General features: G+C 37.4%; 1 protein-coding gene across 1 annotated transcript in view; it reads left to right on the top strand.

Annotated features, from left to right (window-relative positions):
• Nucleotides 1-19,237, top strand: part of PARD3B (par-3 family cell polarity regulator beta) — a 391,688-nt gene that overhangs the window by 157,704 nt on the left and 214,747 nt on the right. Inside the window, exons 5-7 of the mRNA XM_066322656.1 lie at nucleotides 4,527-4,618; nucleotides 14,637-14,723; nucleotides 18,184-18,309. Of these exons, the coding sequence (XP_066178753.1) occupies nucleotides 4,527-4,618; nucleotides 14,637-14,723; nucleotides 18,184-18,309 (305 nt within the window). The remainder of the gene's footprint in view (nucleotides 1-4,526; nucleotides 4,619-14,636; nucleotides 14,724-18,183; nucleotides 18,310-19,237) is intronic.

The following is a 19,237-nucleotide window of genomic DNA, read 5'->3' as shown; positions in this document are numbered from 1 at the left end:
TTGTTTCAAAGAGCTGAGGCCCTCAGGGAATACAGCACTGGAAGCTGGAACTTGAGACATATATTTTCACTTTTGACTTTGTTGTTAGAAGAAAGTCTCAGATAAAGATGCTTTCCTTTGGGTATGCCAGACTGTTTGAGTCCTAATTTGAGTATATGTGTGTATTTCTTCTATTAATAGATCTTACTTATTTCCTTCAAGTTTATTACTAGTGTTTGATGACCATTTTATATCCCAAGTGTATCCTGCACTCAGTATTTTCTCCAGTTCTTTATTTAGAGTCCTTTTTCTCTAAATTTATCTATTTTGAGATTTTTCTCATGTTGGTTATTGTATAATAAGTTTTTTTCAAAGAAAATAGGATGGGTTTTGCTACGCAGCTTTGCTAAAAATGACATATTAGCAACTTTATGCTACCTCAAACTTACTTGTCTTAAGAATGAATTGCATTCTGAGCCTACCAGACAGACTTCAGGTGATTTAGGGCACTCCTGTAGCCACTGGTGGCCTGTGAATTTTTCTAAAGTTTTCTTGCTGAGCTAGATGGTATAGTCAGCTCTTGTGTGAATGTGCAAACTTCAGCTGCAGAAAAACCTCAACAAAAGATTTGTTTTCAGCTAAAATGGAATTCAATACTACACTCTAGCCAGAGTTTAGGCAGAGGTAGTGCAGTTTTGCTGAAGTACCAAAATCCAGATTTTTTTGGGGTTGCAATGAATAGTGAAGAAACAGAGCAGTGGCACGGGTGGGCAGCCTGGCTGTCAAGGCAACCACTGCCGTGTTGGCTGCTCAGGGCTGCACCCTTTGTAATACAAACAATTGCTTTGACCATTTTCAGTCAATTCTGTCTCTCTCTTGTCTCTTTTTCTAGCAAAAAATGGATACTTTCATGTCTCTGTCCAAAAGTGCCACTATTGCTTTTCCCCTCCTTTATTCTGTGGGTTTTATGAAATAAGCCTTTTCAAAAATTAAAGAAAAAACTGTAGACTTGGTGATACTCCGTAAGCTCAATAAGACCATGACTAAGTGCATCATATTTATTGCTGGGGCTAAGATATGCCCATACTGAATGTTGAATTGAAAGTAGAAAATGTCACTACTGGTGCATACTCTATCACTCCTTCTACTGCCTCATGTACCACGTTTACCCAACGAGAGCTGCACTTTAATGAGTAAAAGACTCTTCCTAGCACTTGGGTTGCAGTTGTTTACAGAGGGCTATTATTTAATAGAATCACTCTCTTCTGCTTACCTCTAATTTGAAGAACATGCTTTTAGTAGAACTAAGAAGAATTGCTTAATTCAAATGATCCCTATGTAAATAAATTTTAAAAGCTTCCACTGTTCTTAGATGCATATGCTTCCTTGGCTTTTGTTTTTACCACACCATTTTGCATTTATTCCTGTGTCCTAAGTGAAAGCTGCAGTTCTGTCACTGTAAATCTGTTACAGTGTCAGCTGAATTTGAGTCAAGGTTTGTTAGTCAGTGTCCTTAATTCTGCTGCTATTGAGAAACTGACAATCAGCCTTTAAAAATTGAACCAGAGATTGAGCATTTTTGTGTGTATTGGATCATTGTTTTTTGACAATGTCTTTAATTGTGCATTTTTGGTTTCCTATTATTCTGTTTGTTTGTCAGGAGATGATTTGTTTGAATTTACTGTGCTTCAAATGCAGTGCTCAAGTATGAAAGGATTTTGTCCATTTATAGTGATTGTTACGTGACTGGAGCTCTAATGTCATTCTCAGAGAGCTCACTTATAATGTCAGTGTTATGATTCATGTTTCCTCGATCAGTTAAGCCTTTAAATATATCTGGCTTTGTGTTTATTGACTTGAGCATGTGATAATCTGTGATATGTGGGAGCACTATACTCCTGCAAATCTAAACAGGCACTGTGCAGGATGGGGGCTCTGACACTGAACTTTTTCTGAAATCCTTCAGCAGGCTTCTCTCCAGTCAGGAGAGGGTAACTTTTCTTTAGAAGCTTTTATCCTTAAATTTAAACAAGCAAAACTCCCACACCACAATAAACAAACAAAAAACACCAACCTAAAAAAAACCCCATAAACAAAAGAAAGAAAAAAAGCAAGCTGTAAGTGTTATGGACTCCAAACTTCATCCTGTAATTCCTCACGGAAGTTTTATCTTGTGGAGAGATTAAAATGTGGACATGTATGACTGTCAGGTGCCTCACAGGTTACCCCATTATTTTCTGGCACAGGAATGATCATGCATTGAAATATATGAGACATGTTTATAAATCTGGTCTTGAAGACCTCTTATCCAGCTTCAAGATACTTTCTGCTGGTCTGGCCTTTAGCAGAAAAGAAATCTGTTTGTTGCCATCTTTTTGTAAGGATCTCTTGGAGTGTAACTGTGCTCTTGGCAATGTTGTGCTATGCGACAAAGCAAATGGAAGTATGAGATTATACTCATTGATCAATTTTTTTTTTCTTTCTGGTCAAAAGATCTGTGAATCACTCAAGAGAAACAAGATACGAGATTGTGTTCTGAACATCAGTGTTTATCATTGCTGGGAGATCTGTTTCCTGGGAAGGGGGAGACAGGGGGCAAGCATGGATGTAATCTCACCACAGCAAAAACAACAGTAACCAAAAGCTCAGAAACAGAGAAATAGCATAGCTTACGTAGCTGGTGTAGACTGCAAGGAAGGCTTCAGATGGCAAAACAATTCTGAGGCATGAGTAGCACATTCTCTGTCATGTACTGTGTTGCAGACAGTGTCTGGGAGAAGAGGGTCTAGTTAATCACATCCTTGAATCTGCTCATGGCATGACCATATTTAACTTTCCGTAAAGAGGAGCCTTTTTAAGAGAAGTAGCACCAGTGTTTTCAGTGGCAGGCTAGCAAAGGCTAGCTTTGTTTGGAGCATTACTGTTAAAGGGTTTGTCTGCTTCCAGCATCTACTGCTACCTAAACATTTTTTTAAAGCTTTTGTCAAGATGAAGTTTTAACATAGGAAGGCTGTGTCTGATTTCTGTTAGTAATGCACTGCTTGAGGTCGAACTCTTGATTTACAAGGTTAGTATGGAATATACTTCATATAATCAGAATTGTTCCTTGACATGTGGTTCCACTGTGAAAAGTGATTGGAAGAGATGGCACATACTCAATACACAGCTTTTAAAAGTGGTTCTTTATTAGTGACAGAAGTTCACTTTGAGTGAACTGTATTAGTCTTGCGGTTGAAGCCAAGTCTGTTGGCTTCTGCTCTAATTAACACACAAAGAGCATCACTACCAGTATTATAGGTTCAAAAGCATGATGTGAACCAAAAAGGATCCAGCCTGGTTTATATCTCAAGGATTTGCTTGCAAGGCTGCTCACGATTTTGAAGTGCGAGGCAACCCACACTCACCCCCAACTCTCTTGATACTTATAAACTAAAAATAAGTTCTACAAATCTTTGAGGGACTGGAAGCACCAAACCTTTTTTGAAACGAACCATCTTTTGAGAGAAGCTGGAACTTCTAATAACCAGTGTAGGACTTCTACTGAAAATTAAATTACCTATCTAGTTGGCTTTGTTCTTTGAAATTAATTTATAGTGTTGCTACCTTTTGCCTTGAGACAACTTAATATGGCAAGTGTATACACTGGAAAACTGTACCACTGCAACAACAACAAAAAAATTATTAACTTTAGCCTTTATCTAGTTAAGATCAGGCACTGAATTGAATTCTCTTAGTGTGTTGACAGCTGAAGATTTATGTCTTCCAGCTCTATTCCTGTTGCAGAGTTGACAGAAGTGACCCCTCCAAAAAAGGTCTTTGTTACGGATTTTGCTCTGTTTACATTATTGCCATAAGGGCTGGGATGAAGTACAGTATGTTAAAGCTAATACATCACCTGCTGACAGTGGTCTTATCTCATTGGTGACTATTTCCCTCTCTCCGTATGAAAAAAATGCAAACATTTAGTGCAAGGATCACAAAAAGAAAGTTAAATAACAGTTTTCAAGAGCTTTAGCATTGGTGTCTGGACTCTGTGTGCTCTGTATTTTTGTGTCTGATTGTCCAAATGGCTGCATAATTTCTTTTTCTGGGAAGCCTCTCTGAAAATATGTCTTTGCCAGATAAACGCTGCCAAGGGATAGACCACCAAAAAAACCCAAAAAAACAAAGCTGTTGAGTTTGCTTAGAGTCTGTGTGATCTGTTGGGAGAATGGAGGCAGCTCAGAGTGGAAGAGAATGGCATTCAGGTTAGATAGGCAGAGAAGAAGGTAAAGCAGTACAACTTTACAACATTAAGCTTCTCCAGGGAAAGGGGTGGTGGGACTGACACGAGGAGCAGGACTTTAGGTACTGTCCTGTTTCTCCAAATGCTGTGTCACAGGTGCCCCATCCAGAATGGGCCTTTCAGTCCTCACTGTCCGTGAGATGATGTTACTTTATGACTGACTTTCTCTTCCAAATACAGACCTAAAATCACAAACATGGCATTGTTCTATATGCATAATTATGTACCTAGTTTCACTATGCACTTTGAAATCTCTCAACAGGGTGCTTCCCAGGCATCCTTTCAGGATGGGGACACGAACCTCACTGGACCCACAGAACTGCTGTTGGCTCAGAGGGCACGGCTCCCTAGCAGGTAGGAGCGTCTTCTCTTTGGTGCTGGTTCAAGTGTGATTATGTAGCACAAGACTGACTTCTCATTCCAGCTGCACCTCTGGTTCTGCACTGTGCTTCTCATCACCATGATGTCTTCTGCCTCCCACCTTTTCCACCCTAAAATTGCATTTGATTCACATACCAGAGCATATATTTGAGCATAACGATCTCTTACCCTCGTTGATGAATATTAATGATTTTTTGTGCTGTTTGGAGTATAAGGATAAAGGGGAAATCTGGATTTGGTTTCTATTCAGTCCTGCATGTCTTAAGATAGAGGATGTTCTTAAATCATATATTGCATCTCAATAAATAACTATTGAACTGAACCATATAATTGTAAAATTATCTCCTTTGGTTTAAGTGTCACCTCCAGTATTGAGTGGTAAGGTTATTACTTTGCTATATCCTGTAGTAGACTTTGTATCTGTGTTCATACACAGTGTAAACTATTGGTAATATTTGCAATATTTCCCTTTGCGTTCCTTCGTTGGAGAAGTCAGGTGGAATAACTCCTTTTCTTCTCTTCATTTATAACAAACTACAGATGGCCTGTGCTGTTGTATCTGGATGGTGTCATGGTCCCATTGACATTTTGGGAAATAATTTTTATTTTAACCAGTCTAAATTTTGAACAACATTTAGGTAAATACATAGTCTGCATTGGAAACCAGTGGAGAAAAACTTGAGAGCTGCATGGTGGAAAAAAGAGGAGAGGAAATTAGGTGTTCTCAAGAGGTTTACTAATGAGCAACAATGTTTATTGCTCCTGAAATCAAAGGGAATATTCTAAATGACTGAAATGAAATTGAAAAATAATGATTTTGTAAATAGCATTTGTTACACCTAATTATCAAGCCAGGATGCTATAGTGTCAGAGAGTAAGTTGGTCAGATCCTGAGTGGTGGTGTTGGAGTGTTTTTATGCTGCTGTTCTTCTATCTCATCATAAGCTTAAATTTCAGCTTTGACTGGTGATTCAGGTCATGCTGAAGTCACCTTTTTGAGAGGTAAAGGAAGTCAGTACTTTGTCCAGTATCTTGTGTTTGTTGCAGAACTCTAGATATATATATATGTATAGCACATTGTATAATTAAATTAAGAAGTGTTACATGACAAACTTCTACATGACAGATAAAATGTGAAAAATTAATCTGTTTCAATTTTAATGATGGCAGATAGTCATTTGCTATAATTCTGCAGCTTATAGTTGTTTGTCAAAACAGTGTAAGATAAAACTCATGAAATAAACAGTATCTGCATGTCTTAATCTTAGAACATTTATCCTTGCAAACATCTGAGAAAAAACAAGTCTTAATTTTATCTACATGTGGTCTGGGAAAGAGGCATGAATATGTATACCCCATGCCTGTGGGGAAGTTTGCGAGAGCAGGGACTTGCAGGCCGCATTTCTGGTGGTCTGGGCCATGCCAGGATTTGTGGAGAAGGATCACCTTTCCTTTCACAGCATGTCAAAAATTTGTCTTTTCCTTCCAAGGGAATTAATTTCTCAGGCTTTTTTTGTTCTTTGAGCCATAGTTTCGGTAATTTTATGGGCCATTTTATCATCTTGCTACAGTTGTGTTGTTCAGCTCTGCCTGTCTGGGTTTTATCCTCCCTCTTGGAGGCTTCCTTGTCACCCAGTGCCTATGCCATTTTGTAATTCCTTCTCCTGCTGCTGATGCTGATGCGTATTTTTAGGATGGTCTCATCATGAAAAGGAACTGGAGTGCTTTTCCAGCTTTCCCTGCACCTGCCAGGCTTCTAAGTTACACCCCTGCTGATTAGTGTTCATCATGCAGGTATAGAACTTAGTTCAGTCGCTAATGCGTATTTTCTGTTCATGGAATGTTGCTAAAGACTTCTACAGCTTGTTTCACCTGAGGTAGTTATTATGCATCACCAAATATATGCACTCATTTGTCTCTTGATCCGTTAATTTGTAATGAGGATTAATCAAGCTCTGTGCACACTCTGTTCATATTTACTGTTTTCCTTGTGCCTTTACTAGGGTGTTTTAGACTATCTAAGTCCTCTTAGGAATTTGCTGAGAGCATATTATTGTTTATCGAGTTAAGCAATTGGTTGCTTGCATTTGGGATTCTTCAGAAGAAGGTTATGATACTTGTTTGCTTCATAATTTGGTGGCTATTGGAAACACTGACAATGACAAAACCCCTCGTGATACTTTTCAGAGGCATTCGGATTTCTGAAGCTGCCAGGTCTTCTCTGGTGTGTCACAAACCAGACAAGAATAAACTTAGGTTTCTGTTGGTCTCTTACAGTTTTTACTGAATTCTGAAGACTGTCTTGACATAGGAACATGGCAGGAAAAATGATAAAGAATATAAATTTGGGCCCACTTGATTGATGCCAGAGTATCAATCAAATGTTGAACAAATAGGGAGCAGAGGGAAAGCTCGCCAGAACAGGGTATTCCCAAGAACCTTTTTACATTGATAATAGCTTGTTTTGGGATTGTTTGGTGTGTTTTTTCTGAAAGGAATTATTTTAATCTTGATTGAGATTGCATTGTCTGAAAAATATTGGCCAAAACCAGCCAAGCAAATGAAAATGAAAATAAAATGGAGAGAAAGGAGCAGTTTTTCAGAGAGTCACAGTAGAATAATTAAGCCAAAATGTGCTTTATTTGTGATTCCTGGATCCTGAGGAGATTTTAAAAAACAGTTTTGCCTGCAAGAATTAAGATGGGTACTGTGAAGAATTTTTCATCAAAATTGTGAATTATATTGGAGTATTTGTAAAACATTCCACTTTCTTCAAACAGTGATCATGAGATAAATTCTAAAAACAGTATTTTGTAAAGCAAAGTTAATTCATAGCTCTGTGAAATCCACAGGAATTTCAAAAGTCAAAGAATTTAAATTTTATAGCAAAGATTTCATCTTTGTTTGGCTTTTTTCTTTTAAGTCAAGTTTTTAAACTGTTTTTCCAAAAGTGTTTTCATTAGGAGTAGAAGGTTTATAAAGGAAAATAATGAGTCACTAGAGACCATCTGTCTGTCTCAATTATCTTTATTTGATTGACTGTGAGGAAGGTATTATTAATAAAACATATTAAATAATAAAACTATTTTTTCCACAAGCAGTAAAACATGCATCTTAATATCTAATTTATCTCCTTTTTGAAAGAAAGTATTACTCATAATTCTGACTTATTTGGGTATTTTCTGGCTGAATTTTATAGTTCTTAGGGCCATGAGGGACCACCAGGTCATTAACCCTTTGTTTAAATCTGCCACATGAAGAGATGTTAATAAAGGTAATATTTCAGGATAATTGTGAGCTACTCTATGCTGTGGAAAAAAGGCTGTGGGGAAAGAAAACTGCCACTGCCCTGGCTGCTTTCCCTGCTTTCCTTGCTGTCACTGAGTTTGGTAAGCTTTAAGGCCTATAATGCTTGAGCAAAATAGCAGCTCATCACCTGAGAAAATGATCTGAAACTTCTCATCAGAACTCCAACCTGTCTGAGGTCAGAGTCCCTTTCTAACTGCACCCAATAATGGGTATTTTCAGAGGGAAGCAGAGGAAAAAGAGTACTGTGATTAATATTTCATGATTGAGAACCCTAGTCAGTTGAACTTTAAGATCCAGGCCTGGATTGTTTTATATTCCTCACTCAAGCAGGAAAACTGTTTGATTTGAATAAAGATAGTTCACTGGTTTAAGTCTGAAATCAGTTGCACGTGGAGTAAATCAGTATGGAGGGGATTTGGCTGCTCCACTTAGAAGTTAGTGGGAAGTCCCTTTGCCTGGATTCTCTTAAAGCATTTCACTGCAGAAATACTGGGAAACCTCAGGACTGTATCCCTTGGGAGTCTGAAAATCTTAATTTAACATTTTGAGAGTTGAACTTTACTATAGGAGGGACATTACATTGGGTCATTGGAATGTTTTTTTAATGGAACAAATAATGTCAATCCTCTTGTAAAGTCTGAAGGTGGCTTTTTTTTTGTTGTTGTTCATTTGAGAGTAAAGATGATGTTCAGGGTAAAGAAAGCCAAGCTAATGCTATCAGTGTATAAAATTTTGTATTTCTCTGTGCCTTTTTCCATGTTCTATACTAGGTCTGAAAGATTTTCATAGTAAGAACAGAGTCTTGGTACTCTATAGATGGCCACAACCTTTAGCACTGAATCCCTTAGCATACTGTACATGGGAATACTGGTTTTGAAAAGCTTGCTTTTCTCAGTAAAAAATACTGTGTTAAGGAACAGTAAACACGAAGCTGCTTGGAAGTGGATGTTTGGCTTAATAGCAGTGGATTAGTTGGAACGCAAAGGGTAATTTATGCATAGATAATTCATTACGTGTTTTCATTATGTTCGCTTTTGCTGTCTTCCCACTTCTTTTTAGCAGAGGTCAGGGTCAGTTCCTTGGTTTAAGCACTGTAGATACATAATTAAAGTGTAGCTGAAGCATTTTTTTCCTTCTATGTGTTTTCCTATTTTTAACCTACTGTGTCTTTCATTAGCCTAACAACAGAAAATTGGAACAATTTGATTTAAAGAAAAAAAGTCACAAAGCCCCAGTACTTGCAGGCTGTCAAATTTCTCTCTAAAACTTCAGAGTTAATCTTGTGACAGCTAACTAATTCTAGTGCAGAAAAAAATATCTGGAATAACTAGATTAATGCATTTTAGTTAGGAGAAGCTGATTTATTTCCTCTTTAAACCTGAAACTGGAAGATTGTGATATTATTTCATAGTAAATATTTGAACTGTGGATAGTTGTGTTAGTGTTGTGTAGATTGGAGCAGCTGCTGTGTTCCTTTCTCTTTCTCATAAAAGAGTGACCAGTTTCCTTAACTGTACCTGGAATAATTATCCTTGCCTGCACACTGAGTTGCTTTTTCTTGTCCTTGTAGGGTGCTCTCTAGCCCTATTTAGATATTGTTCCAATTTTCATCATTTAGGTGTGTTCACACTACATAACATCTTGAGTTCTGACCTCTTCTTCAGGGCTTTCAGATCATTTTCATCAAAGGTTTGAGCACCTAGTTGAAAAGAGGGAAGGAAACATGCAGAAAAGAGGTGGGAGGTGGGTGGGAAGTGTGCTGTCTGAGAGATTTAGCTGACTACTCTGGAAGCCTTCTCTGGATGAATAAATACTCTTATTACCATTAGTAACTATATTGGTTTAGTATGTGAAAAAACTACATGGCAGTCATCAGTCTCTTTATTTGGATAAATCTGTGGGGTTTTTTCTCTTTGAAATGTCCTATAGGAATTTGACATTCATTTCCTGTAGGCCTGTGCTCTCCACCAAACATCGACTCCTTTTGTCGATGGATGCTCTCTCTGCTGGAATGGCAGCGCTGGAAGAAGAGGCATAGAACTGGAGGTGCATGAGAAAAACAAGCAAGGAGATACAGTTTAATAACTGCATCTGTGAGCTCTCTACATCTGACTGACATTTAATTTGCCTTTTACTTGGCTGTGGTCAATAAAAACACCACATAGCATATTCAGAATATCAGCTGTGCTTTTCTGTTTGCAAGGGAAACATTGACATTCTGCACTAAAAGATTTTTTTTCAGATATGGCATCTTACTAATCTGTACCTTTTCTTAAAAACACTTGAGCAAGTGTTGAATTTGACTAAAATTGCAAAGGAAAATGCCACAGGAATGGTAAATACTTTGTGTTTATTCAAGCACTAACTTCTTTGTGACATACACATGATGACAAGTTTTGCCCAGTAAGCCATGCAGTAAGCAGCTTTTCTGAGGTACTGTCTTCTCTGTGTTGCAAAACAATTAATCTGCTTGAGGCTGTGCCTACTGCATTCTCCTAGAGCAATCCTAGCAAGTGTTTGTAGCTGGGGAAGGTCAAAGCACCTCAGTGAACTCAGTCTTGCTGCAACAACACATAACATTTATTTCTGGAGAGGGTTCCCTTTTAAGCATCTGTGTGCTCAGTGGTTGGGGTTGGTTTTTTGGTGTTTCTGGGTAGTTTGCAGAGAAGCTTTCAGCTAACTGATCTTTTCCCTTTATGTAACTCACAAACTGCTAATTCTTGGTCCAGGTTTCAGGAGAGGGAGCTATCGTATTCCACAGCGAGGACACTGCACATCTGAGGATCAGATTGATTCACGACTAAATATGACCTCTAAATGTGCAGCACTCCATTTAAATTTTGCTTTTCAAGTTGCCAGTGTTGTGTGTGCTCACCACTAGTGTGTGCTTTCTCTATCTCTGCTGAACAGTACTTATCAGCATTTTTAGTAAAATGCATGGCAAGCCTTGTTGACAAATGTGATAGACAGTAAAGAATCTGTCAGAAATCAATAATATCAAACAAAGAAGAATTTAAATAGTAAATGATGACAGCTTCCTCAGGTTAAAACTCAGTAGTACAGCATCTTGAATCAGGTCAGGCTGGTCAGGTGTTCTCCCCTGAATGAGACCTGAGGTACCTTCAGTGCAGCAAGGGGAAGGGAGGTGCCAGCATGTATTGGAAGAAGCCTGAGTGCTGTGTTTCTTTTGAGGTGAACCTTGCACTTCAGAGAAATTTCACTGACATGAAGGCTTCTTTCAAGTTCAGGCTTTTTGACTGCTGTGAGAATGTATCCCTATGTATTCCATAGAGACTTGGGTTCCAAGTGCAGCAAGGGCAGGATTTCCTGAGGTAGGAGCTCTGTCTGTGCCTTGAAGAACCAGCAGGAGATACTGAGAGCGCAGCCCACTGAGGCACTCTCTGTGCATCACTCACCAATGCTCCCAGCTTCTCATCCCCAGCTAGGAATTTTACTCCAGATCTTTTCTACTGACTTTATGGGCCATGCTTGTGTTTTCTTTTACTGCAAAAGGCATTTAAGATCTGTAAGGGAGATTTCAAAGAGCAATAGGTCACAAGTAGATTACTAACTTCTGGAATTTATTTTTATTTCCTATTTAGGTGTTTGTTTATTTTTTAAATGTCTTGAATATTGCAAAAAAAAACCCCTATGAATTACATTCTCTGTCATCACAGCTATCAACCTGCATAGAGACAGTAATGCTGCTTTCTCCTACTCCTTTCTTTGTTTAACCTACCTCTGTCAAACTGAAGAGTCCTAGCTTCCTGTGTCCCATGTACCTTTGGAGTTTAGTAATTAGTATTCTCAGAGCTCATCCTATTTAGGATCTCACTCAGCCATGCTCTCGTCCGGAATACTTTCTCCAGTACAGTATAAACTGTAAGCCAGCATGAAATAGTACAGTGCTGAGTTCAGCTGTCCTTGTAGGCAGATTAAAGCTGCCCAAAGAGGGACAGAACAAGTGAATGGTACCAAATGTGTCTGAATCTCTAATCTTTGAGGTTCTTAAATGAAACAAAAGAAAAGCCCCCACCAAATCAAATCCCAGATGTTCTGGTTTTCAAATTTTTTAACTGTCATGCTTTCATATGTATAATATAAAAATAACATGTCCTCAAAGATCCATGGAAGTTGGTGTGAAAGGCAGTTTTCTTCTCAGATGTAACTAAGAGTTCCATTTTTTTTGAGAAGTCTATTTAAAGTAATGGATTTTTAATTTAGAGTAATGGATTAAAATTATAATTTTAAAGTGCTTAATACATGTATGCGGAGTGTGCTCTTATTCTGAACATTTAGTGCTCTAGAACATCTGTAGGTTTAGGATGTACCAAAAAATTTTAAAGTAATACATAATGTGTGTGCGATCTATTTGTTTTCACAAAGCCTATTTTTCTTAGTATGTCGATTTCATGTTCAGTTTAAAAATAAGTTTGTATGTTTTCTTTGGCTCTCAGCCTACTTTTAACTGTAAGTGCATTGATTTAATATGACAGCTCACCTGTCTGTCGTGATAGCCCTCAAAAAAATTCCTGCTCTGTTTTACAGTTGCTTAGGAAGACAACTCCTCCCTAGAGCACACAGGGTTATTTGGGGACAGCTATAACTTACTTAAATTTTCCCTGTACAAATGAAAACCCATTCACTACTTCTGATTATTTTCTGTATCTAAAGGGCTTGGCTGCTTAATTTACTTATGCATTTTGATTTTGTAGAAGTTCAAAGCACAAGAAAAGCAGGCCTTTAATTATCTTTCTTTGTGTGTTAAGAGAATTGGAGGAAGTAGAAGATGGAACTGAAAGAGGAGTTAATTTCCTATGTATGCATTGTTGAGGTTTTTGGTAACCACCCTGATTAGCTTTTCTAACCAACTTCACTAGGAAAAAATGCATTTAAAAATTCTTACAGGAAGATTTTGTCAGGATTTCCCCATTTAATTAATAAAGGGGAATACAGGAAAGAAAAAATCCGCAAATGGCCTGTTGAGGGTGTCTGTTTTATAAATAGTGTAACGTGTAAATCTGTTACATTGAAATCAGTGGTGGCTTGTTGTTCAGGGTCTTTCCATTTAATATCGAGAGAACATAAGTTCATTACAGTGCCAGCGTTTTTGGAAGAACAGTTTACAAAAAAAACCCAAAACTGCCCAAAACTCACTCTGTTCCCTAATTAAAAAAAAAAAAAAAATCCAACTTATTTTCTTGTTCTAGATTTAGCCAATCAAACTAAGAATTATTGTATTTAGGGCAAATTACTTTTCATTAATCATTGTGTAGCTGGATAAAGGTTCATAATAACAAAAAAATATTCCTGTGTGATTAGGAAGCAATACCAGATTTTGTCTAAGGTCGTTTGCAGTAGTTGTGCTCCTCGTGAGAGGACTCAGCTGTGCCATGTGGGTTCATGTTGTACCTAATGTGGTGTAACTGTGCTGCCACTTCAAGGGTGATTGTAGATTCCTGATAGGTTTCGGTTCGTTTTACTTTTCTTGCATCAAATCAAACGATTATAAGACCAGGGGTCAGCAAAATCAGTCAGCTGGTGCCAAAAGAAGTTGTGGTACTAGGGAAAAGTCATCTGAGGGTGGGAGGGCAAGATTGTAGGAGAGAGTCAGCTTGGCCATCTAACCTAGCACACGTGTGCTCTCCTAGATCTGGTGCACAGATCAGAAAGATCAGAAGTGTCTTTCTCACTGGCAGTCTGTACTTGATCAGTCAGACTGAGCCTTTAACTCGGGGCAGGATCCGAAGTGGCCATATAGGCACGCTGTAGGATTGGCGTGCGCACGCAGCTCACAGCCAGGGTGTTGTGAATGGGTGTGCCCGGGAGCTGTCTGCTGCCCACTGATCCTGACTGCTGGGGCTGTTCAGTACCATGGGAGGGGAGGGAGTGTTTTGGAAGATGGACAATATTATGGAAAGAAGGAACGAGGTCAGCTGAAATACAGACATTGCTAATTTTTTAAGGTTCTAGCCAGTTCAAGTACCTTCCTTTTCAAGTCATGGTCACCCAGAATAGTGTTAAGGTCACTGTAAGGCTGGCAGTGTAAAATAGTAAATAGGAAGTGAAACAGCGCATGCCATGAGTCTGTCAGAGATAATATAGGGGTTTTTAATAATGGTATTTGAGGAAGGAAATTTCTTGATAAAATGAGCTGAGTTGAGCTGCTGATCGTAATTTGTTTTGCTCTTTGTTTGTCAAAGAGGTTGTATGCAACTGAGGGAAGAAGTCAGTATATTTAAATATGATTTGACTTAAAAGTCTCTGTGTCCTTTCTGTGTGATCTTCATGTTTATAATGTGGCCACATGGGAAAATTGAAGCAACTCACATGGAGCTTAAATTAAGAACATGTAAAATAACCTCCCCCTTTTCTTTTTCTTGATGATGAAATCTCTCCTCACTTAAAAGCTTATTCTTTAATATTCTAATTAATTTACTTGAAGGTTAACTTAGGAAAATGTCTAGTGTTTGATTTCTTTTCCTTTCAAAAACACAAATGCTAATTTAAAACAAAAAATTTCATGGCTGTTTTACTTTTCATTTTGTTTTCATGTATTAGTGAGCTCTGAGTCAGATATTTTTTCTACGCTTTCTGCTATCTGATCAGTCAGGAATTTGTTTTCAATATGGAGAATTCTTTGAATAAGCTTATGAGATGTGTTTCCTGTGCTCTTTTTTAGTGAAATGACAAAAACAGTGGAGATTTCTGGGGAAGGTGGACCCTTGGGAATACATGTAGTGCCCTTTTTTTCATCCTTGAGTGGAAGGTAAGATATTTTCTGCATTGCTCAAGTATATTAATGAAAGAATTTCAGTTGTGCTTAACTTAAAATACCTACTATTTACCCACAGGAAAACAAAAATTGGTCTATGACACTGTCTTCCATTGGCAAAATATTTACTAGTCCTGGTTCTTTATGAGGCAACCACAGAATCATTTAGGTTGGAAAAGACGTCAAAGCCTTTGATCTCCATCTTGTCAACTAGACCATGGCACAAAGTTCTGTCGTTTTCAGTCAATACTGACATCTTTATTCACGTATGCCCTTTTAATGGCATACATGTTTTTGTCTCTGGTTTTATTGTCTCAATGATAAACTGGACTCAGTAGTTTTCTGTGGTTTTGGGTTGGCTTTGTTGTGCTGTTGTGAGCTTGTTTATTTGTTGTTTTGTTTTTCCCAAATGAATACCTCTGCACAGGCTCTTCCTTAGTGACATACCAGGCAAGAAGAGTCAAAAAAATTGCTTGCCTGCTCATACCTCATATTTTTCAAGCCATCTTTCAGATTTGATTGCATAGCATTTATAAAATGTGCTCTATACCATGAACCTTTCTTTGTCACAATACAATTACTTTAATTATAAATGATTTAACCAAGTCCGTTGAGATCACAAAAGCCTATTATAGCAGCAAGCTCATATTGATGCGCTGTAGTTAAGACTGCGTCAGCATTTTCATTATAGCTGTTTTCCAAGCTATGTAACTTGGATGTGTTAAAAAAAAAATCTAGGCTGAAATTTGACATACAGAGGCTTAGCCAGAGAGTTAATTTGACACTGGCAGCCGTGAATAAGAGATGGGAAATTGCCAGAGCCATACATGATGCTACTTTATAGTAAAATGGTTGCCTGCTACACAAAGCCAATTATTGCAGAAGTAAAAATGGTCTAATTCTTAAATGTAGTTTTACTTGTCAGCTTTCATGTAGGACAGAGAATGTGAAGGATTGAATTACCATGTAAAGGTCTGTTTTATTGGGAAGATCTGATCTTGTAAGTGGACCCAAATTAATTCAGATAGTTTTATTTACCAAAAGGGAAAATAGATGTCCATCTGCTCCCTGCAAAAATGGCATCACTGTCTCCAGAAGAAAGTTGATCTTTGATGGCAACTGTCAGAGGTCTGAGTTGTGTCCTTGTCTTGGTGGCCTGCCTGTTTGTCTTGAGAAAGGCCCTTGTGTTTGTTACCCATTCTGAAATGCAGAACAGAGCTCTTTGATATAGGCACGCCATAAAGGTTGTAGTGCGTAGCTGTATTTCAAGATCTTTCATTCTGCAATTTTGATGAGATTGCAAGCTATTAAAATCAGGAATTGTTGTGATTGAAATGCAGTTTTGTACTCAAGTGTCACTGTATTGAGTACAGCTTTTAAAGACCTGCAAGAAGAAGTGTTCTTTGGTCTACATTGTATTCATGTTAATATGTTCTTACTTGCAAATGCTTTTGGGGATCTGCTGGAGTAGAGGGGTTTTTGACAGATGAACTACTGGATGTTTAGGGAGCTGTCTTAACATTTTAATGACCCTTGGCAGAACTGTACTGATACCTTTGTTAAAGCACTGGACTGACTTAAATGGCTTGGCCATCTTTTTTTAATCTAGCCTAAGAATATAAATTATAACTCATCACAACATGAGAAAGTACAGAAGAGCATCTTTTATTTCTTTTGATGACATGATAGAGTTTATGAGGACATGCTGGCCATGACTAACTGGGTCTGGTATTTCAGTTGTAAAGTTATCTTCTAATAAGGTAATGCGGGCTTTAGCCTGGCGCTGCTGCAGGCCAAAGTTTTTCTACAGGTCATTAAAACATCATATTAATTTACAGAATCTTAGTTTATACAGGAACTACAAAAGTAATAGAAATAATTTCCCCTCTTTATTTTGCACTTAAATATCATTAAAAACAGGAAATTAAAATTTAATAGTGCATTAAAATGCTAAAATTTAGGCTGTGGAAAAAAAAAGTAATGGAGAAATGAATTCAAGCTGCCTCAGTCTGTAACTCAATCCAAATGGGCAGTACAGTGCACACAAGTTTCAGACAAGTAGGCAATCCCATTGCATTGTATGGATGCAGTAGCTAAGCACACAGGATTAGTGAGCAACCAACTTAATTTGTAATTTCTGTACTTCTACTGGTTTGCATTTTAACATAGTTGTATTTAATTAGTTCTTAGGGTTAAAGTTTTTGATTGCCATTATTTGGATGTCATCAAAAGGGCTGTGGCCCCTCACCACCACTGCTCTTTAATCCTTTAGGGAAAGATAACACTTGTTGCAAGAGAACCTTAATGCTAATAAATCACTTTTTTTCTGTTAGATACTTCAAAGGACTAATATTCAGCAGGAACCATTTTTTTCACTTAGTAATTGATAGGACAGAAGTACAAATGTGTTAATGTTCTTTGACAGTAAATCTAAAATCAGATGCTCAATGAATATAGTGTCACTTGAAATAGTTAATGGTGTACTGTGAATCTGTAGAATGGGCTTAGAATCTGAGACAAAAATACAGGACTTCTGTTTTGTGATTGGAGTGCCGGCACGTTGAAAATTGCATATTAATATTTTATGGAGTATAACCAGTAGAAAATGGTCTCTAAAGGTCATCTTTGATGACCATCATTGATGATGAAGTTTTATGGAAATTTAGTGGACAAAGACTGATTATAAAAGTTCCTCACAAACATGCAGTTGTTAGGATTTTTTTGAGACTCTAGTGGTACCATTGGATATAGCTCTGTTGAATTATAGTTTGCAATACAGAGATGTTCCAGGAAGGTCAGGAATAGCCTTGTGCTCCTAGCAGAGTTATCAACACTGGATTTCTGCACCACCCACACTGGCTCACTTCCTGCATTATTCTGTGCTGCACCTGCGTTTTCACTTGCACTTACCCTGTCAACAGACAGGTTGGGCGTTGACGTTCTGCTGCTGTCCTGCCACATGGATAAGTAGTATTGCTGTCTTGTAGCAAAGCAAGGGGCTTTGGCAACTGAAAAGTTTCAGAGACATTTTCAGAAGTAGAAAAGTCAGGGGTTTTTTTGTCTCATTCTAACTCTTGTTTATTTCATTACAGTCAAGAATTACTTTTAATCTGTTTGTGCTTTTCTTTGGAGCAGTGGCAGAAAAAAATTGCATAAGCTACATTGACATTTTTAACTGGAGAGGGATCTAGGTGTTTTGCTCTTTTTCTCCAAGTTTGACCTACAGGACTTAATGCTCCCTAAGTTCTAGCAAGCAGTAAAGCATTAGTGTGCAGCAATTTTTTTGTGGTATTTTTTGGAATCCCCTCCTTTTTCTAGGTCAAGCACTTCATAGATTGAGAGGCAGTCTACGCTATCGTTTCGTACACAGTAGAGATTAATATCTGGCTTTAGTTGCTATAAATTCATATCAGCACAATAAGGATATTTTTTCACCCATGTTTTGCCTTTTTAGGATGCTGGGACTCTTCATCCGTGGTATTGAAGAAAACAGCAGATCCAGGCGTGATGGTCTTTTCCATGAAAATGAATGCATTGTGAAGATAAACCATGTGGATCTTACAGATAAAACCTTTGCACAGTAAGGGCTAATACTTCGTTGATACTAATACTTTTAGTATTGGTATTAGCTTTTTTATTACTTTATAAGTAGCATTAGTTTACTAGTAGTATTAGTATTTAGTTTACTAGTACTTTTAACTAGCCAGGATTTTATACAGTGCTCTGTTTAAGTGATTTGTAAAGGGATTAATAATTATTTCAGGAAAAATCCCTGTAAAATTGGTATGTGACAGAAACTTCGTAATTTTCTTCCTGAAACCTCCAAATAAGGGAAAATTTGAGGAGTTTTAGTGAACTTACTGTGTTCACTTAATTTAATAGCATTGAGTTTTGTAACTGCTGTCTTCCCTTTCTAGTTCTTCTGTTACTTTTACCATATTTTCTTTGTAATTTTTTCTTCATAAGATCTTCAGAATGAGTCAACATCACATCATGGTGTTTAATGTTCTTTTGCAAATGAAATAAGATTTTTTTTTTGTGGTGCAGCTTTTTGAGCAGTGTTTTTTTAAAAAATGAGCTTTTTGAGCTTTTTTTTTAAAAAATGTCTACTGTCAAACTATGATTACTTGAGCTAACTGTAAAGTCTCACTTCTGACTTTTAATAAAGGCCTGTTGACATTTATCTATCTCAAATATTTTTTAACTAACAGGTTGTTTTGATCATCTGTGAGTTATTGTGGCATTGTTGCACAAAAGAATAGCCTCTCAAATTTCACAGATATTTGCTGTAGTAATTAAAAGTAAATTTGTTTTTGCTTTTAATCCATATGTTTAGACAACTGACTGATTGTTTATAGTATAACAAAAACCTATTGAGATGTCAAGGGAGTCGAGGCTTAACTTTCTAAACAGTAAGCCAAATGTTCAAGGCTTCTAGACTAAAATCAAATGCATAATTTCACAGTTAGGAATAAATATTTGCAAAATAGGTTTTGATTAAACCAGTG

The sequence above is a fragment of the Sylvia atricapilla genome, chromosome 7 (assembly GCF_009819655.1).
Source record: "Sylvia atricapilla isolate bSylAtr1 chromosome 7, bSylAtr1.pri, whole genome shotgun sequence".
Taxonomy (NCBI): Eukaryota; Metazoa; Chordata; class Aves; order Passeriformes; family Sylviidae; genus Sylvia; species Sylvia atricapilla.
Note: the sequence above shows the minus strand (reverse complement) of the source record. Positions and strands in the feature narration are given on the sequence as shown.